Source organism: Capsicum annuum, chromosome 12, assembly GCF_002878395.1.
Source record: "Capsicum annuum cultivar UCD-10X-F1 chromosome 12, UCD10Xv1.1, whole genome shotgun sequence".
Lineage (NCBI taxonomy): Eukaryota > Viridiplantae > Streptophyta > Magnoliopsida > Solanales > Solanaceae > Capsicum > Capsicum annuum.
In genome coordinates, this window is record NC_061122.1 from 77,552,091 (window position 1) to 77,573,298 (window position 21,208).

General features: G+C 36.7%; 1 protein-coding gene and 1 long non-coding RNA gene across 5 annotated transcripts in view; one reads left to right on the forward strand and one right to left on the reverse strand.

Moving 5' to 3' along the window:
• The window catches only part of LOC107850330 (alpha-taxilin), a 47,429-nt gene extending 28,561 nt beyond the window's left edge, over window positions 1-18,868 (forward strand). For 2 of the 4 annotated variants that reach the window (XM_016694768.2, XM_016694769.2), the window contains exons 7-11: window positions 949-1,015; window positions 1,149-1,331; window positions 9,767-9,823; window positions 10,204-10,299; window positions 18,434-18,868. In XM_016694768.2, coding sequence (XP_016550254.1) covers window positions 949-1,015; window positions 1,149-1,331; window positions 9,767-9,823; window positions 10,204-10,299; window positions 18,434-18,562 — 532 coding nt within the window. In that variant the 3' untranslated portion in view covers window positions 18,563-18,868. The remainder of the gene's footprint in view (window positions 1-948; window positions 1,016-1,148; window positions 1,332-9,766; window positions 9,824-10,203; window positions 10,300-18,433) is intronic. The other 2 variants (XM_047401818.1, XM_016694770.2) reach the window with 1 other exon arrangement.
• On the reverse strand, window positions 17,206-18,285 carry LOC107850331. Its single transcript, XR_001668547.2, has 3 exons — window positions 17,825-18,285; window positions 17,661-17,745; window positions 17,206-17,580 (listed from the first exon to the last, which is right to left on the reverse strand). It is a non-coding gene; the product is annotated as an uncharacterized LOC107850331 (long non-coding RNA).
• Window positions 18,869-21,208: the final 2,340 nt, after the last annotated feature.

The following is a 21,208-nucleotide window of genomic DNA, read 5'->3' on the forward strand; positions in this document are numbered from 1 at the left end:
GCGATCAGGCATAAATCCAAACTGGTTCTCTAAAATGGACACGATCCTCCTCAATCTCCGCTCAACCATCCTCTCCGAATCTTCATAGTATGACTCAACAGCTTGATACCCCTATAGTTGGTGCAACTCTGAATGTCACCCTTGTTTTTATATAACGGAATCATCGTACTCGACCTCCAAGCCTCAGGCATTCTTGCCGTCTTGAAAATGTCGTTAAACAAATCAGTCAACCACCTTAAACCTGCCCACCTATAAACTTCCAAAAATCCATCGGAATCTCGTCAGACCCCGTCGCTCTCCCCCTCCGTATCCTACGAATAGCCTCTCTGACCTCCTCAACCTTAAAACGTCTACAATAACTGAAATTACGTCTCTCTTCCAAGTGCTCTAGCTCCCCTAACTCAATGCCTCTATCTCCCTCCTCGTTCAAGAGCCTATGAAAATACTCCTGCCATCTCTTCTTAATGTGGCCATCCTACACCAAAACTCTACCATCCTCCTCCTTAATGCACTTTACTTGGTCGAGGTCCCGACCCTTCCGCTCCCTAGCCTTAGCAAGCCTATACAACCTCTTTTCCCCGCTTTTCTCCTCTAACCCCGCATACAAGCTCTCAAACGCTGCTGTCAGTTCAACATATTAGGAGGATACAAGGCGCTTTTATCCTGCTGTATTCCTATTTATTCTGAGGACACATTAGTTGGCTTCGGGATGTTTAATGAACTTTCCTTGTCCAAACAAGGCACTTTTATCCTGCTTTATTCCATCGCCACCCTCCTCTTGAACAGGCATGTAATCTTTCTGGCAAGAATTTTGCTGTTCATTGGGGTTAGTTCGGGAAATCAACTAATTTTTATGAATTGCTCGAACTTTAAATGGGGGTCATTTTAGTGTAAGTTCATTTTAAGATTAGCCTTTTGAATACTCCTGTTATCTTTTGATACCTGTAGGTTAAAGAGCAAGCTGAAGCAACTTGTAGATCAGTATACTCTCTCTGAACAGCAATTTGCAAACAAGGTGATTCACATTTTCTCTTATTTGAATTTCCTAGTATTATTGAGATTATAAAACATCTTTGCAGATTTTAATGGTTTTCTTCATGGCTTTTCCTTTTTGATTAAGGATCTGATGAATATATTTCTCTTTGCAGTTGAAGCAAAAGAGTCTTGAACTTCAGCTTGCTGATTTGAAAATTAAGCAACACGAGGAGCAAATTAAGCAGGAACAGTCCCAAATGAAAATTTATTCTAACCAAGTGTCACAATTATTGGCGACGGAGAAGAACTTGCGGTTACAGTTGACAGCCGATGGAGAAAAGTTCAAGCAGTTCCAGGTTAGCATGTTAATCTTACAATAATATGATGTTTCAAACTGAAGTCACTACACCAAACATACTCGGTAAGATGCCTAACGGTTGTGAGGTCACTTTCAGGAAGTTTCTGCTTGTGCTATTGGTTTGCAGTTTTTTGTTGGTATAGACATTCTTCAGGAAAATTTGTGCTACCTCAAAGTTTAGTCTCCCTATTAAGGATTTTTTGATTAGGCAAATGACCACATTTCTTAGGTTAAATTGATTAGATCATTAGCCTTAGATATTGATCTTGTTGGATAATATGTCTTAAAATTTAAAGAAGTTCAAGAAACTAGCAATGTAGTATCTTCCTCATGTGATCACATAAGTCTTCATACCTAGTTATATTACCTCTCAAATCAATTTCACAACCTTTTAGTAAAAGAGCAGATATGATACCAGAGAACTGCACATGTTAGTGAATCACACTTTTGATATTTGGATCAAAGAAGTGTTCCTTTATTTTGGCTAATGTGATTGGATGGTATGTCAGGGATTGCTTCTTTTGTTTTGTTGGAGTTGAAAGTTAAAGATTTTAGGTAGCTTTCACTTCCTCGGGACTTTTTCCTTTCTTTTTTATTTTTACATTCCCATTGCATTTGACATGGCTTGTCGTTGGCCCACAGGATACAAAACCAATTGTTCGGTATAATGGTATTTTTGGCATTTAGTAAATATGTAGATTACGTGTCGGAAGTCTTCCTTCCTTTCTTAATACACTGCGTCCAATCAAACTATGCCTAAATCAATTGGGACAGAGAGAGCAACTTATTGGGAAATGGTTTTGTTCTTTTCTATCAAACTTTTTAATAACTTGCTTAGAGGAGCTGAAATGCATAGAAAAACAAACCTGATTTTCTATTTACAAAAAAAGAAGAAGAAGCTGAATTGGTAATATTATTTGAGAAAAGAAAATAATAGAAAATTTTGAATGAAATGCCTTCTTGACTTCTGATAGCCAACTGATCATAGGTGTGTGACAAACCTGAAGAAGATATCTTTTAAAGGTCTCCACATTCATCTTGAAGCCGCTTAAACGAGGTTAGATGGTGGTGCGATAGCCTTTGCCTTTGCCACAAAGCTCCAGAATTTCCGTGCTGTCCCTTGCCCTTCCCTATACCTTCCTTTCTGCTAAATTCTTTTTTCTGTTGGATTTACTAATGGCTTTTTACTCTTTCCCCATAAAGCTGTACATCTGATGAATGGATGTTGGGGGTTTACAATGGCTTAGCATGGACTGAAAGTAGTGGTAGTGATTCCAGTCTGGGACAGTGTATGACTGTAGAGTTCTGCTGTCTGTCCTATGAACTGATGATGTATCAAAGCAAAAGCTAGTAGAATCTAGGAATGACATCCAACTGTGAAGATCAAAGACCATTTGCACCTTGTTTTTTTTTAGGAGACAACTTGTGTGAAGATTGCAATTTCAAAGTTATCCCCTTTGATGTTCCTTTTTCAGTCCTGAATCCTGTTGTGTGCATCCATCAAGTCTTCCTTTCTCAAGATATCCAGAAAAAAGGAGAGAATAGGGATGGGAAGAGACTCCTTTTCAACAGTACTAATTGTCAAAAAAAACAGGGATGAGAAGAGAAGTTCCGGTTCACAGTAAAACATACCCCCACCAGTTTCAGTGACCTGCTATTTTACTTATTAACCAAATTATGGTGAAATACCATTGTCACACCACCCCTCCCCGGTACCCACCCAAAGGAAAAAACACTTGTTTAGTTTCAGTCCTCCTAGACTTCCTCTTTCACCATTTCAAACACAATGTCAGAGCAAGATAATATGCACTTTCCTAGTGCTTGATAAAGCAAGAGATTCCTTGTGATGTTGTTTACATGGTTCTTGTTAAGAATTATTTTCCGTTACTGCATTTTTTAGCATAATAAGCTGCTTAGCTATAGGATGAATCTGAATTTTAAATTTCTATTATGTTGTTTTAGTTTGTTGAGATATTTATGGTTTTTTGAATTTTGTATTATGCAAATTTTTTGTTGTTAGTAGGCTATTAATCTTTCCTATGCTTAAGAAAAATATTGGAAGACATTTTCAATCAATACTTCCAATCCTTTTTTCTGCACATCTTTAAGAAACCAATAGTGGCATCAAGAGCCTCATTGATCTTACAAAATCTGTTATTTCTTCTAAAGAACTGTTCTCAAAAAATATTTTCAACCTATGCTTATTGTTAGAATAGAAATAGGATTATGATTTGTATATGGTATGCTTCTCGGAAAAGAATTGTAATGTAGTCTCTATAAATAATGCTGAGTGTAAATAATATGGATACATAGTTCAGTAATATTTATCTCCTATATTTCTCACATGACATCAAAGCATTAGTGGGAGAATAATTGTTGGGTAAATTTCCATGAAAGAAAATCAGTCATTGCACAATTTTCTTTTGGTGACAACACATTTGTCAACGTCAATTACTTCTTGGTAGTGTTGTGCAAATTCAAACACCACAAGCTGGTCCAGAATACCTCGATGAGAAAACTCTAGTCAGAACTCGCCGGAAATAGGTGACACATGCGCCCTCACGAGCCACCAAAAGTACTTCTCTAGCAAGCGCATCAGATCCATGCGCCAGCGCATGCATGTTTTTCGGTAGATTTCTTTTTTCCAGTTGGGTCTTCCCCCTAACCCATATAATTTTTCTCCAATTTTTACCACTTTTCGGTGATAGATCTAAAAATCTTCTGGCAACTTCAAGATGTTTTCGACCATTAGTTTGAAGAAATATTTTACTCTCAGCATCGCACAGAGAGAGATTTTGGGCTGACTCATACATTTTCTTCAAGATCTAGTCACTTTTTATTTTTGTTGAGATCTGGATTTCTACACTACCATATTTCCGTTTCTTGCTGCTTTCAAGTCAAATTTTCCAAGATGTCTTTTCAATGATTTTTTGGCTCCAAAACACGAGATTTGGAAGTTTAGTAGCCTGTTTTGCCAAACTTATTTTTTCCCAAAAGTGCTTATTTTCTCAAAAGTGCTTATTTTAAAAGTTTGAGATGTTTGGCCAAGCTGATGAACTAAGTTACACGGACTCTTCAATTTCAATGTCACACCCATGTCGGATTCTCTAGAAATACTCTACTCTTGGAGAATTCCACACTCACCCATTGAGTTTTTTGAAGAGTCCGAACAACATAGCTTATGGAAGAAAATAAGTGCTTCAAAGAAGTAGAACAAACAGTTTTTCATAAGCTAAAAAAGTAGCTTTTTCCTAAAAGCACTTTTGAAAAAATAAACTTAAAAGCAGTTTTAAAAAGTGGGTCGAACACTAATTGCTGCTAAGAAGTGCTTTCTAAATTTATTGGCCAAACACAAACTGTTTCTCACCAAAAGTACTTTTTTAAGAGCACTTTTGAAAAAACATTTCTTAAAATAAGTCGATTTTAAAAGCCTGGACAAACAGGCTTTAAGCCCTATGACTAATTTAGAATCCTTAATAATGAGATCAGAACATCAAACATCACATTCCGTGAAAAAACAATAAGGAAGTGGTCGTTTTGGAAGATCTCGACCCAAGTGTAGTTATTGTAAAAGGCCTGGACACACACATGAATTATGCTATTCTTTGGATGGTCAACCATCTAAGAATGCTCATGTTGCTCAGACTAAGACTAACACTACAGGATTCAACAACATACCCAGTATATTTCCACAAAGTGGGGTCTGGGGAGGGTAGAGTGTACGCAGTCCATCCCACTACCTCATAAGTGAGGTAGAGAGGCTGTTTCTGAAAGACTCTTGGCTCAAGACAAAAACAATTTACGAAAAGCCGTAATATAAGAACAGGAATCAACTAGTAACAATGGGTTTATTTATCTGAACAGGAAAATAACGAGTATCTTTAGTATTGAGTAAGCAAGCAGACATCTCCACGAGTAGTCTAATTCGATTGTTACTTTAGCCAATAGGATCCAAAGCAGAGCAAAATGAGTTGGACAAGCTAATTCCTTATCCTTTATCACTTTAAATTATGTTCTTTATATTCTTTCTGTCACTGATTGTCCTTTTAATCGTGCATCGGTTAGTCATTTGACTCATGCCCTAAATTGTTCCATACTATTTCTTGAGAGCTCTTTTGTCATGGATCATTGTACGGGACAGATGATTGATTGATGTAGGATATGAATTGCAAGGCCTCTACTACGTTGCCTCTCCTAACTCCTCTATATCATGTCCAGTTACAAATCCTATATGCTATCGACTTAATTCACGAACATCTGAGTTTGTTCAAGCTACTAAAAATGGTGCCTAATTTGTCTAGTCTGTTCGCAATAGATTTGTGAGTTATGCCAACTTAGGAAACCCACTCGCACTACCTTTCAACATAGAGCTGAGAGTCGTGTAGGGTAATTTTTCCTTCATCCACTCTGATATTTGTGATTCTAGTAGAGTCGGTTCAACCTTAGGGTTTTGTTATTTTGTTAGCGTCGTTGATGATTATTCAAGATGTACTTGGATTTTCTTTATGAAAGATCGTTTGACTTGTTTCCTATATTCAAGAGTTATTGTGCTGAAATGCAAAATCAATTTGGTGTCTTTATTTGTACCTTTCATAATGATAATGCCTTAGAATATATGTCCTCATAGTTTCAATGGTTTATGAATCGCCAGAGAAATATTCATTGGACTTATTGTCCGGACTCCCCTTAACAAAATGGAGTAGCAGAGAGGAACAATAGGCACCTTATCGAGACTGATCACACACTTCTCATTCAATCTTATGTTTTGCTGTGTTTTTAGGGCAATGCAATTCTCTCATCTTGCTTTTTAATTTAATCGGATGCCCTCATATACAATTACTTCTACCTCTCCATCCATAGTGCCACCACTCCTAATTTATCATCGTCATCCACGTCCAACATCAGGCACAGATGATTCACGTCATGCACCAGACCTTACACCTACTGCAAACTTGTCTCCTCCAAATCAACCTATTGCACTTCGAAAAGGTACACGATCCCCTAGGGTACATTTTTAAGTTATCATCGCTATCATCATTCCATTATGCCTTTATGTGTCACCTTTGTTGGTTTCCATCCCCAAGTCCGTGAGTGAAGCACTTTTTCATCCAGAATGGCGACAAGCTATGATTGATGAGATGTCTGCTTTACATTCAAGTGGTACATGAGAGCTTGTTCCTTTTCCTTAAGGTAAATCCATTGTTGGTTATTGTTGCATTTATGCAGTCAAAGTTGGTACGGGCGACCAAATTGATTAGTTCAAGGCTCGTTTTGTTTTCAAAGGGTATTCTCAGACTTTTAGGCTTGATTATCACTTTCTCTTCCATGGTTAAAATATCATTTATCTGTCTTATTCTATCCACGGTTGCTATCCAACATTGGCCTCCAGTGGGACATTAAGAATGTTTTTCTCCACGGTGACCTCGAGGAGAAAGTTTATATGGAGCAACAACCTAGTTTTGTTCCTTAAGGGAGGAGTCTAGCCTGGTTTGTCGATTGTGCCGGATACTTTATGGTCTGAAACAATCTCCCCAAGCCTAGTTTGGGAAGTTCAACACAGTAATACGACATGACTCGTAGTGAAGTTGATCACTCTTTTTTATACTGACATTTTTCTCTAAACTTGTGTGTATTTATTTGGTGGTTTGTGTTGATAATGTCGTTATTACCGGCAATGATCAAGGTGATATTTTTAGTTTAAAGCAACATTTCTTTCATTGTTTCCGACCTAAAGACTTCGGAAGACTGAAGTATTTTTTAGGTATTGAGGTTGCTCAGTCTTGATCAGGAATTGTCATTTTGCAATGCAAGTATTCCTTAGACATTCTTCAGTCTCTTTAAATATCCCACATATATTCACTGGCCAAAACTATTAGAATTAGTCAGTGAAAATGAATTTCATTTTGAAACCTATGTTCCATACTATTTCTTGAGAACTCTTTTGTCATGCGGGATCAAGATCATTGTATGGGACAAGGGATTGGTGTAGGATATGAATCGCAAAGCCTCTGCTACTTTGCCTCTCCTAACTCCTCCATAGCATGTCTAGTTACAAATCATAGATGCTATTGACTTAATTCACCAATGTTTGGAACATCTTAGTTTGTTCAAGCTACCAAAGATTGGTGCCTAAAATGTCTAATCTGTCCGCATTAGATTTGTGAGTCGTGCTAACTTGGGAAGCACACTCGCACTACCTTTCAACATAGAGCTGCGAATCGTGCAGAGTCATTTTTCCTTAGTTCACTCTAATATTTGTGATCCTAGTAGAGTCGGTTTAACTTGACGGTTTCATTATTTTGTTAGCTTCGTTGATGATTATTCAAGATGTACTTGGATTTTCTTTATCAAAGATCGTCTGACTTGTTTCCTAATTCAAAAGTTGTTGTGTTGAAATTCCAAATCATTTTGGTGTCCTTATTCGTACCTTTCATAATGATAATGCCTTAGAATATATGTCCTCCCAGTTTCAACAGTTTATGAATCACAAAAGAATTATTCATTAGACTTCTTGTTTGCACACCCCTCAGCAAATTGGAGTAGCAGAGAGGAAGAATAGGCATCTCATCGAGATTGATCACACTCTTCTCATTCAATTTTATGTTCCGCTGTGCTTTTGGGGCAATGCAGTTCTCTCTTCTTGCTTTTTAATTTCATCGGATGCCTTCATCTATAATTACTTCTACCTCTCCATCCACAATCGCACTAATCCTAACTTATTATCGTCGTCCACGTCCAACATCAGGCACAGATGATTCACGCCATGCACCAAATCCCTGCACCTACTGCAAATCAACCTATTGCACTTCAAAAAGGTATACGATCCACTCTTATTACCAACCCCTATGGTACAATTTTAAGTTATCATCGCTGTCATCATCCCATATGCCTTTTTGTGTCACCTTTCTCTGTTTCCATCCCCAAGTTCACAAGTGAAACACTTTCTTATCTAGGATGACGACGAGCTATGAATGACGAGATGTTCTCTTTACATGCTACTAGTACATGAGAGCTTTTTCCTTTTCCTTAATGTAAAACTACTGTGGATTGTTGTTGGATTTATGCAGTCGACGTGGACGACCAAATTGATGCCAAAGGGTATACTCAGATATTTGGGTTTGATTACAGTGATACTTTCTCTTCCTTGGTTATATAGCATTTGTATGTCTCTTTTTATCCACAGCTGCTATACGACATTGGCCTCTTTATCAGTTGGAAATTAAGAATGCTTTTCTACACGGTGATCTCTAGGAGAAAGTTTATATGGAGCAACAATCTAGTTTTGTTCCTTGGGGGAGTCTAGCCTGGCGTGTCGATTGCGCCGGATACTTTATGGTCTGACACAATCTCATTTCATCTCCACGAGCCGAGTCTAGTCTAGCATGACTCGTAGTGAAGTTGATCACTCTGTGTTATATTGACATTCTGCTCCAAATTTGTGTATTTATTTGATTGTTTGTGTTGATGACGATGTTATTACCGGCAATGATCAAGGTGGTATCATTAGTTTAAAGCAACATCTCTTTCATTATTTCCAACCTAAAGACCTTGGAAGATTGAAGTATGTGTTAGGTATTGAGGTTGCTCAATCTAGATCAAGTATTGTTAATTTGCAACGAACGTATTCCTTACACTTTCTTGAGTCTCTTTGAATATCCCACACATTCACATTCACTGGCCAAAACTATTAGAATTGGTTAGTGAAAATGCATTGCATTTTGAAACCTATGTTTTATGGGCTGTTGTGATGAAGAAAAATTCTTGCAACAATTTTTTGTAAATCCTACAGTTGTCCAGATTAAAGCAGTTTCAAAAAAGTTTCAAGACAAGGTTATTGAAGGTGTTATTTATGCACAAAACCAAAAGAAGAAAAAGAAGGAAGATAAGGAAGAAAAAATAGTCATGTTACCGAAAGTCTGTGAGTTCAAAACACTCAAAAGAATTCACAAGCACAAATTGTTATATCAGAAATTGAAGAGGAGCAAAGAATGAGTATTGAAATTTACTTTCAGTTACTGCATTAATTTTTGCATAATAAGTTGCTTAGCTTTGGGATGAATTTGAATTTTAAATTTCTATTAGGTTGTATTAGTTTGTTGAAGATATTTTAGGTTTTTTGAATTTTAAATTATGCAGATTTTTTGTTATAACTCAGCTATTTAAAGCCTTTCTATGCTTAAGAAATATTGAGAGATGTTTTCAATCAGTACTTTCAACCCTTTTGCTGCACCATCGTTTGAAAAACCAACAGTTCTTCTTAGAGGTATCAAAATAGTAAATAAGGGGACAAAGCATTAGTTCAAAATCAGGATGGGAAGGATCTTTTGTTCTATCTCAAGTTATCTTTCTAAAGTAAGCTGCTTGTGGTATTAGTGATAGTGAAAAGTTGGGACATAAAATGTAGAAAACAATTCTTGTGTGCTATTCTTGCAGGAAGCTTTGCTGAAGAGCAATGAGGTTTTTGAAACGTTAAAGCAAGATATTGAGAAGGTTTACTTCCATTTATCTCTTAAGCTTCTTTTTTCAATTTTTCAGTGTTCTATACTCCATCCCGATAAACTGCATATAGTTCAGTGCATAATTAGAATAATGTTTTGAATAGATTGGTAGTATTCAAGTTCGGTAGTAAAGTGATCAAAGTATTGGTTAAAACTGAAAAAGTGGAATCATCAGGTAAGATGTTAAATTAAAGTTGAGAGGAAAGAGGTCAAATATTTGAGATGGCTAAAGGGGAGGGAAATTAGGTTTATAGGGGCAGAAGTAGTAGTTTGGCTTCATGCTGTGGTTATTCTGACAAGTCAGGTGCTATTTCTTTGAGACCTACACGCACAATGTTTATCCTTTTTGATATTACATGGTTCTGATTTTAGATGGCAAAATCAATAAAAGAACTCAAGAAGGAGAATGCTTTCTTGAAGGGCAAATGTGACAAGTCAGATGTTACTCTTATAGAGCTCGCTGAGGAGGTAATTCTGTGTGTATTCATTTTTTAGATCTTTGAAGGAAGGAAATTGTTCAATTTCTCTTTAGTTGCATATTCCTCTTGTTAATTGTTTGCAACTGATGCCGCAAAACTGGTGCAGCAGACAGATTAAGGAACACTAAACTGCAAAGAACATAGGACGTGCAGGGTAGACTAGATTTCCCATGAATATTAAGTTTTCTACCAACTTAAGAGAATAAGCTATTTTCCTCTTTCTATGTCACAATTCCGGTTATGGAAGTCTGTCCTCAACTTCAATGCTCCAAGTAAAGAAATCTACTGTAAGATTCCTAAGATATACACATGTTGATGTCAAAATACTTGAATAACCCTGTAAGTAACATTATGAAACATAATAAAGTTCTATAGGAAAATCATCATTGGGACAGTGAACCAAAAGTAAAGACGATGGAGAGTGATTAAGGTCTGAACTTTTGTTCTGCATATCATTGATTTCACTTGACATGAACCATTTGAAATTAATGTCCGAATTGATGTTCCGTAGATTGCTAATGGAGGATCTAGATTGCTAATTTAATCCTATGGATGTGGATGTGTACTTGCAGACTCGTATTGCTTTCTCTCTCCTTCCTATATTAATTACTTGCTCTATTTCAATTTATAGGACAGTTTTTCATTCTTTTGGACGTCCTACAATTTTGACATCATTTTATTTCCATCCTATTTTCACAACTTTTAAAAATTTAATTAAATCATTCAAAGTTCAAAATTCCCTGTGATTTTTTCTGTATCAAACTAACGTTTCGACCATTACACTAGTGTAAATCATAAGTCAAAGTTTATTGTTCCAATCAAACACTATCACATAAATTGTGATGGACAGAGTAGTGTAGTTGTGGATTTTTATGTATAATGGCACCAAAGAGGTGCCTCCCTGTACAATTACCATGATGATGGCCCATAAAACAAATGATCTATCATTCGAACAATGATAGCTCTATTAGACAATGAAGAGGATCGATCAAGACGGGAAATTTCTGCTGTGCTGCCTAATGAGAGTTGTGCATTGAAGTGAGATTTAATTATTTAAATCTATGCACTGACAACTACTCCCCCTGAAAATTTCTCTTGTTCCTTCCCCACTGTGTAAAACAATAGTGGTAATACTAGTTTTTGTAGCAAATCTATAATCCACCTAGTACAAGAAGAAACTTATTTGTTCATATGTGATAATAGACATCAATTTTTTGTCTGAACGATAACACATGTTTATGTCCTTTCTGAAACTGTGTTGCAATCTTCCATCTATCTAGGGTTCCAGCTAAGCCAGTAGTAATGTTACAGGTGAACCTAGTGTTACATGGAAGTCATCTGAGATTCAAAACCTGATTCTACAAGAGAATTTACAATACAAGGCCAACTTGGCTTGGTGGTCTTGCATTTAACTCTAGAAACTTATTCTTTGAGACATGTGCTCGCAACTCCAGGCCTAATCAACAAAATTATACCCCGGGTTCAATTTTTCTCTCTCTAACGAAACACTAAACCCTAAACAGTTAGCCACTGGCCGCCATGGCCACCACCTCCGGTGGGTCTAACCCACCGGAAGATAACACTGTCATGAAGGAGGAGTACTAAAAATCCAATTATTTCAGTCAATAATATGAGTTATGGGGAGAAGTTGAAACCCAAGATATCGATTAATAATCTACCTAGGGTTCCAACTAAGCCAGTAGTAATGTTACAGGGTGAACCTAGTGTTACGTGGAAGTCATCTGAGATTCAAAACCCAATTCTACAAGAGAATTGGTAAATTTTCTTATGGCAAACCGGACATTATGGTGCCTAGAAGATCGATACCAGCTCAATGTAGTATTAAAGGAGAATGCACTATAGGAGTTCTAGAGGCTAGACATATACTCATCAGATTAGAAGGTTTTGAAGATTATGTCGGCCTTTTATCAACATCAACTTATTATATTAAAGCGAAGGACGTATTGGCAGATGCGAACGTTGAAGTGGGATCTTTGGTTTGAACCTGATGTGGAAACTACAATAAGTGTAGCATGGATTTCAATGCCAGAGCTGCCTCCAAACTTTTTTGCAAAGGAGGCAATATTTTCTATTGCTTCAGCAGTCGGGAAACCTATTAACTGTAGATATGGCAACAAGGAACTAGACAAGACCGAGTTTTGTCAAAGTTAAAGTGGAGGCTGATTTGGTTGCAAAGCTACCCCAAAGAGTAAGAATTAATGAAGAAAACGAGGTAACAGGGGAAATCACATCAAAATGGATACAAATTCAGTATGATTATATGCCAAAATATTATAAGGAATGTTGTTTACTAGGGCATGATGAAAGCACTTGTTGGAATGTTCATCCTGGATTATATGAATCCAAAAGGGAAGCTGATGACATAAAGGATACTGAGGATAAGAAACATACAGAAGGACATGTTGATCAAAAAGGGGATAAGAAAAACAACAATTTTAGAGGAAGGATTTCCAACGAACAGCAATGGCTTACAAGGAGAAATAAGTACAGAAGGGATAAATATGGTCATATTGTAGGAGAGATTGAGGAAGAGAAAGAGGAAGATTTACCTGAGTCCAATACATTTGCAGCGCTAAGTGAAGATGAAGATGAAGGGGAGAAGGCAACAACTAAGGATAGCATGGAAAAACAGGAGAATATTGATCACAGGCAAAGTACAAAGGAATGGGTTAATAATGCATTTGGCAAGAGTTCTGAAACAAAAAGAAAATCAATGGATGCTCAAGAAGAGAAAGTATCAGCTATTGATAGTGAATTACATCTTAAAAGAAAAGCAAGCAGCTCAAGATACAAGTGAAAAAAAGGAAGAATCACAAGAACTGGCATTGGTGAGTCAAGATAATAATAATGAAACTGATAAAGTTATGGAGAGAGTTTTGCCATTGGCAATACAGGCTACTCATCAGATGGAATTTTCAAACAAGAATAAACATGAATTAGATGATGAAGATCTGGAGAAAAATATTGACAAGATTGCATTGGAAGGTGATTTGTCACCCAAGAAAATAGATACAATAAAAGCATCACAAGGAAAGAAGCATAAGAAAGGCAAGAATACAGGAGTTTCTACAATGCAAACAAGGAGTCATTCAAAACATAAATCAGGATGAATGCTTTGATATGGAATATAAGATCGGTGAACACTCAAAAAGCATTCACTAGATTGATCACTTTACAAAGAAGGCATCATTTTTATTTTATAGGTATTATGGAGCCTTTTCAAGATAGTCATAATATAGAGGAATTCAGGGCAAGATTAGGGATGCAACATGCAGTGGCAAATTCATGAGGCAAAATATGGGCATTTTGTGATAATATTGTAGAGTATACAGTCATAAGGGATGAGGAGCAACAGATGACTTTAAGGTTACTTACATAAGCTAGAAGCAGGAATGATAGTGTTTGTGACTTTAGTATATGCTAATATGCTAAGTGTACTCGGAATGAAAGATTGGTCCTATGGGAATCCTTAGGGGATATAGCTCAATCTTTGCATGATCCATGGATTGTAGGAGGTGATTTTAATGTGATTACTAGTGATGAAGAGAAGCTAGGTGGTTTACCTGTTTCTGTTTCAGAAACTGCTGATTTTAACCATTGCATCAATCTGTGTAACTTAGAGGATCCCGATTTTAAAGGCAGTAAGCATACATGATGGAATGAGAAAGTTGATGAAGATTGCATTTTTAAAAGGTTGGATAGAGTGTTGTGGAATGATAAGATGCAAAATTTATTTTCAATTTTGGAAGTAGAACATTTAACAAGAAGTGAGTCAGATCATGCACCATTGATGATGCATTTCAGTACCTCTAATGAGAAAATCATCAAATCTTTTAGATTTTTGAATTTTTGGTTAAAGGAAGATTCATGTTTGGAGATTGTAAAGCAAAATTGGACAACTGAGGTGCAGGGAAATCCTTTCATTGTGTTTCATTAGAAGTTGAAGAAGACTAAATATGCACTGACCCACTGGAGTAAAGAAAAGTTTGGTAATATTTTTCAGGCGATTGCTACTTTGGAGGACATCATTAAAGTAATGGAGGCTCAATTTGAGCAGGATCCATCCGGGACTAATAGATCAAAATTATTCAAAACTCAGGCTGATTTGACTAATAGTATGAAGTTCTTTCATACTATTGTCGAAGGAAGGAGAAGCAGATTAAAGCTTAACAGAATTCAAAATGATGCTATTTGGCTGGATGACCAAAACGATATAGCAGAAGCTGCAGTTAGTTTCTTTCAAAATCAGTTCTCCAAGTAGGAGGATTCTTCAATCTTAGAGGAGCTCCATCACTGATGAATAAAGAATTAATTAGGGTGCCTAGTATGAAGGAGGTTCAGGATGCTGTAATGGGATTAAACAGGAATAGTGCAGGAGGGCCAGATGGAATGACTTGAGCCTTTTATCAGGATGCGTGGGATATCATTGGAGAGGATGTCTATAACATGGTAGTGGCCTTTTTCTGTGGGTATGAATTACCAAGATTTATTACACATACTAATTTGGTGATGTTGCCTAAGAAGTTAGTAGTTAATACTTTCTCTGATTTAAGGCCCAATATCATTAAGTAATTTTGTTAATAAGATCTCCAGAATCATTCATGATGGAATCAAGTCCCTCCTACCAGATATTATATCAGAATAGGCAGGCTTTGTTCAAGGGAGAAGCATAGCTGAGAATATTCTGGTGGTGCAAGAAATTGTGTCAGAGATAAGAAAGAGAGGTAAAACCCCTAACATGGTAATGAAATTAGATATGATGAAGGCATATGATAGGGTGGAATGGCTTTATCTTACAAAGGCGATGAGAAAAATGGGATTTGGAGAAGTTATTATTGACTTGGTCTATAGGTTACTGAGTAATAATTGGTACTCAATACTTCTAAATGGCCAGCCAAAAGTTTTTCTCAGCTCAACAAGAGGTTTGAAGCAAGGTGATCCATTATCACCTACTTTATTTATAATGGCTGCTGAGGTGATGTCAAGGACATTAAAATCTTTGTTGATCTAGAAGGAATTTAAACTATTTGGAATGCCTAGGGGGAGTTCTAGTAAATAATCATCTTGCTTTTGCAGACGACATGATTATTTTATGCAAGACGAATCCAGTATCAGAAAGCTTGGAAAATTATGAAAAGACATCTGGACAGAGAATCAATAAGGAGAAGAGTGCAATTTACCTACATAAAGACGTATCCCCAGGAGTGGTAGTGATGGCAGAAGTAGCAACAAGCATTTTAAGGAAAGATTTTCCTTTTGTGTATTTGGGTTGTCCCATTTTTCATATGAGGAAGAAAAAGATTACTGTTAGTAGATGACGAATAGAATCAGTGGAAGATTACAAAGTTTGGAAGGAAAGTTGTTATCTTATGGAGGAAGAGCTATTCTTGATCAGTGGAAGATTACAAAGTTTGGAAGGAAAGTTGTTATCTTATGGAGGAAGAGCTATTCTTATCAAGCATGTTTTGCAGAGTATACCAGTTACGAATCCCCCAATGAATGTTCTTAATACAATTCATCAAAAGATGATGACACAATTTTTTTAGAGTAGCTGTATAGGGGGGAAGGGTAGTCATTGGGCAAAATGGAATTCTATATGCTTGCCAGAGGAAGAGGAAGAAGGAGGTCTGGTATTTAGACTATTGAAAGATATGTCTATGGCCTTTTTCTGTAAGTTGTGGTGGAATTTTAAAACTAAAAAGTCAATTTGGAGTACTTTCATGCACAACAAATATTGTAAAAGGGAGCACCCAAATATGGTTATATGGAAAACAAGGGGCAGGAGGTTCACAAGTATGGAAGAAGATGTTGCAGGCTAGAGATCTAATTGAACACAATCTTATGTCAAACAAGGAATGGCAATTCCAATATATGGTTGGATAATTGGAAAACTTTGGGAGAGTTATACACTATTAATGAGGGAAACAGAGAATGAGATGATAGTTGTCAGCAAGTTAGAGATCTGATCACAGAAGGAAACTGGAACGTAGAATTGATAAAGAATATTTTCTCTGAAGAAATTGCTGTTGTGCATATTTTAGAAAAAAATAAGGCCTCTTGGAATTGCATATGTAGAAGACAAACCCATATGGATGCTGGAATCCAATGGAAGGTTCTCAGTAAGGCTGTCAGCCTGGCAATACATAAGACAGAAGGCAGAGGGTAACATCATATTTAAGGATATATGGATTAAGGGAGTACCTTTCAAAATGGCCTTTTTAAGGTGGAGGATTTGGAAAGGAAAAGTTCCCGTGGATGATTTTATAAGAAGATGGGGAGTGGAAGGACCTTCTAGGTGCTGATTGTGTGAGAATTGTAGAAAAGGAGAAATGCTACAAAACATGAAGGGAAGATTATTACAGCATAGCACAACACAACATATTAGGAAATTTGAGATGCTGCTTAAAGTGAGACAACCATACAGAGTTTCCATATTCATGGCCGGATATAGAATTTAATAAGCATAGAGCCAGAGTGAAGTTTACTAAAGTTAAGTAGGAATTTCCTCAACAAGGTTGGATTAAATACAATACAGATGGAGCATCTAGGGGTAATCTGGGGATAAGTTCCTATGCATTTTGTCTGCATTTTGTCTGGGAGATGAACAAGGAGACCTATTATATGCTAAGGGTGCTAAGATAGACGATACCACTAACACAGAAGCAGAAGCAGAAGCAGAAGCCATCTTTCAGGCAGCAATTCATTGCAAGCAGTTACAGTATACAAAAGTGATCATCACTCATTAAGCATGCAAAAAACATTAAACAAAGATTGGGAATGTCCGTGGACTATTTCAGCTATGATAGAGCAGATATGGTCACTCATGCAAAGCAAAGAGGTACAGTGCCAACACATTCTCAGAGAGGGGAACAAGTTGGCAGATCACTTAGCAAATCTTGCAATATAAGAAGGAAACTTCACATCCACAGAATTTAAGTAGTTAAAAGTTACAGGAGAGAAAATACTTATTAGCGATAAATTACAAGTTCCATATTTAAGAGTTTCACCACATAGAAGGTGAAAGGCTGACAAGGCTAAGCTTACAAGTTCAGGAGCAATATTTACAAGCCATTCATGGCTATCAAAAAGAGGAAAAGCTAACTAGCCTATTCTATAGCAGCCAACAAAATGGACTCGCAGCAAAAGGGAAGGATCTTAGGGTCAGATCTGAGTTGAGTAACCTGAGCTATGGATTTTTCTCCGTAAACTCTTGGGTCTAAGCATCCCAATATCTTCATCCCAGTTGTAGCTGTTATTTTGGGCGGGTTAGAGCACTGACAAAGAAAGAAAAAGAAAAAATAAGGTTGAAGCCAAGAACAGGAAGCTTACACGGAGTTCATATCCATAGCCAGTTGAAAGATCCTTGATCGAAGCACAAAAAGTTGAGTTTGGTCCCATCCACCGGAGAACACACCTGAGGAGCAATGAATCAGAGAGAAATCAGCTGAAGAAACAAGTTAAGAAGAAAAACGAAAGAAGCAACAGAATATAACTTCTGCAAGCTGATAAAAACAAGTATAAGAAGCGTCCATGGCACCGATTTTATCACCCACAGTTGAAGGAAGACGAATTGAAGGTTGAAATGAAGGGGAGGCGACAACATTTTTCAGACAGGGAAAGAGGGAAATGGAAAGCAGGTTTAGGAAACCTTATACAAGGGTATATATGTAATAGATTAGGGATTGGGTTGGGCCGGGTCTTTTATTTTGTTTGTTTTTCTCTTTTCTTTTCTTTTTCGAATGGGTTGGCCCATTTGGTGTAAAGACTAAGTTATTGTTTTGTTTTAAATAATAAAATCCAAAAATTAAACTGAAAAATAAAAATAACAAATATCATGACCTTTTGATTCTCTTTTGCAATATGCTTCTGACATCTATGTTATGTGGGTTGGTCTGTGTCCAAACCTTGTTGCCCAGGTTAATATTCGTTGTAGTGCTCCTCTGTGCATTGGATAGCTTGAATGATACTTTTTTTTTCTCCGAAGCTTCTTTTGTAAATAATGATTATCTTTGTTGTTATATTTCGTGATCTTCAAATTATGTCTGCATATTAGAACTTGTTTTCCTCCGTAGGAACGTTAAAATACGTTGTTTTCGCTGCAGCGTGAATTCTTGAAGAGACAGTTGGAGAAAACAAAGAACCAGAAAGAGAGGCTTGAAGCATTGTGTAGATCGCTTCAAGCAGAAAGGAAAGCACATTCAGTAGCTTCCAATGACTCAGATTCAATTTAAAGCTTGAAGATTCTGTAAATTAAATCATACCATGAAGGATTTTTGGCTGCACATAATGAATCAAGAAATGATCCGTCTTATTTACTCTTTTGTTTGTGCTGCAGTTTTATTCTTGCTACTATTTCTATTTTTTTGGTAGGGGACAAAGATCAATATGTTACCATTAACTAGGTGCCAAGTGCCAAGTGCCAAGTGCCAAGTGCCAATAGATTAGCCGGAACCATCTTGTAGGAAAATGTAGTCTTCCTTGATGTACTGAGGCTTGAGCAGCGTATGAAGAATGAATCAGTTTCTTCTCTTGGCTCATTTCTTTTTATTCCAATGTTTGAGCAATTCTGCGAAGGATCATGTGTCCCATTTCTCCCCACTCATTTACCGCTTTCAATTAAGCATTCTTAGCTGTGAAACAGGCAACCCTTCCTTTGGAAAGTTCCTATAGTGGTCAAATTTGAAAAAGCAAAAAATATTTTGGGGACGCGAACTACTTGAATTTACTTGTCCCTTTAAACATCATTTTTAACTTCATGATTTCTGAAGAAAGAAAGGTCAAAGTTCTTTCGAGAGCCTTTCTTGTTGGGTTCGGGGGGCCCAGTCACATGGCTAGATCTAGATCCCTCAAAGTTTGTTCTACTTGAATGCTTGACAAATGCATAATCCTTGATCCACTCTTAATATCTAAGCCCCTTTACTAACTCGCTCCTAATAACTTTACGCACTTTTTCATTTGGATTGGAAATAATGTAATTGTCCATTAGACAGTCATTGCTGTTTTTTTCAATCTTTCTGAATAAAATGCAAACAAAATGACTTACTAGTCACAATATATCACCGATACAACAACAAACTATAATTTAGAAATTGAATTGAGACTTGAATGTTTTGATATGTATGTGAAAATCCAACAGTAATTCTATACTGCTTGATTGAATAAACATGTGAAAAATCGGACATGAATTCTTTACTATTACATTAGAATAAGTGAAGGGATGTCGCGTAACTTGGTAACGTGTTTGTTTTGGGTACAAATACCATGTGTTCAAATGTTGCATCTCGACCTATTACTGTTCGCTCCTTTGAGTTGTAGCAACAAATCAATTGAGATTGCTTCCAATTGGACATACTCTCCATTCTTGAATTTGTAAATCAATGCTATTATAGTAAATTAGGGTCTAAACGTCATGTCCTTAGTCTTCAACTAGCACACGTGTGACACTTGACAACTAGCTCACGTTCTTGCATTACTTGCTCATGCTTGCTATGCCAAGTCAACCTAAGACACTGAGAATCACTAAGAGAATAGTAGAAAGAACATAAGAGAATTGCTAGGAAGATTTGTATTACAGAGAACTTGAATATTTGTTTGATGATTTTACAATTAAATGTCCCTTTATACTACCCATCTAGGGGCTAAAGTTGCATAGCTGAAAGTTGTGCTTGATAATGTCCAGGCGACTGCAGGTACCATGCAAGCTCCTTCTTGTTCCATAACCGAGTGACGTTGGAGGTAGGGATCGATCAAGATATGATAATATTCAAAGAACTCTTGCCTTAATATGTCAAATTATCCATATCCATGGCAATAAAATTTGTCGTACCTTTTCATTTGTCTACTTTGACACTAACACCATTGGTTACCATGAGCATTTTATGCTTCGACATTCACGGTCTTGACTTGAGAGTTAGTAGGAATGATCTTCAACTCTAGTCTTTTTGTTGTGGACTCGGTGATACGATTCTAATCCAGGAATTAGAATCAAAACGTGGAAAATTGAGATAAACAAAATGGATACACGAAATATCAAAATTCAAAATTGAGATAAACAAAATAGATACGTGGAATATCAAAATTCAATTTGATTTATGATAAACAAAAGGCTCTATATCTTTACCTCTCAATTGAATCCAAAGGAACACCAATAATCCCTTAATCAAACATAAGAAAAACCAATTGAATCCACAAATTGATGATTTCATACAACTAATCAAGTAAAGAAGTTAAAGAATAATTAAGAAAATCCACCCTTAATCGCTCAACCCAGATCAAATACCCAATTGAGAATACACCCACTATGCTAAGCTAAGATAATTGGGAATCCACCTAAAGCTACAATATAAGAAATCAAGTCTTTCAAGACAAATTCACAATTCAACAGAGTCTAAGCAAATTAAATGGCTAAGACACCTATTTATAGTTATTGCCGTTGCATAAATAATCTATTACAAAAATAGCCCAAAAGTGACTATTTCAGAAATAACCCATAAGACCCTTCTTTGCACATCCAAGTGTCTCGCCATCTCTCAAGTGGCTCTTTGCATCACCAAAGGTTCTTGTGTGCACTTGGTTTCATCCAAGGGTGCTCTTAATCGCCCAAGGCTCTTTTGCTTCATGTGTTTTGAGCTCCAAGCTATCATCCATACGTGTAAGTCCATCCCTATGTACTTTATAAGATACATCCAAGCTATCACCATGGGTCTTGTATCTCAGGGTATTGGTCTAGCACGAATTATGCTAGCCGTACTTGTATCATCTTTCCCTTTTTAAAAGAATTCATCCTCTAATCTAAACCTTGTATCAACATAAGAAAGACAAAACACCAATAATTCCTCATAGAATGAGGGATAACATAAGAGTTAGCACAACTATCA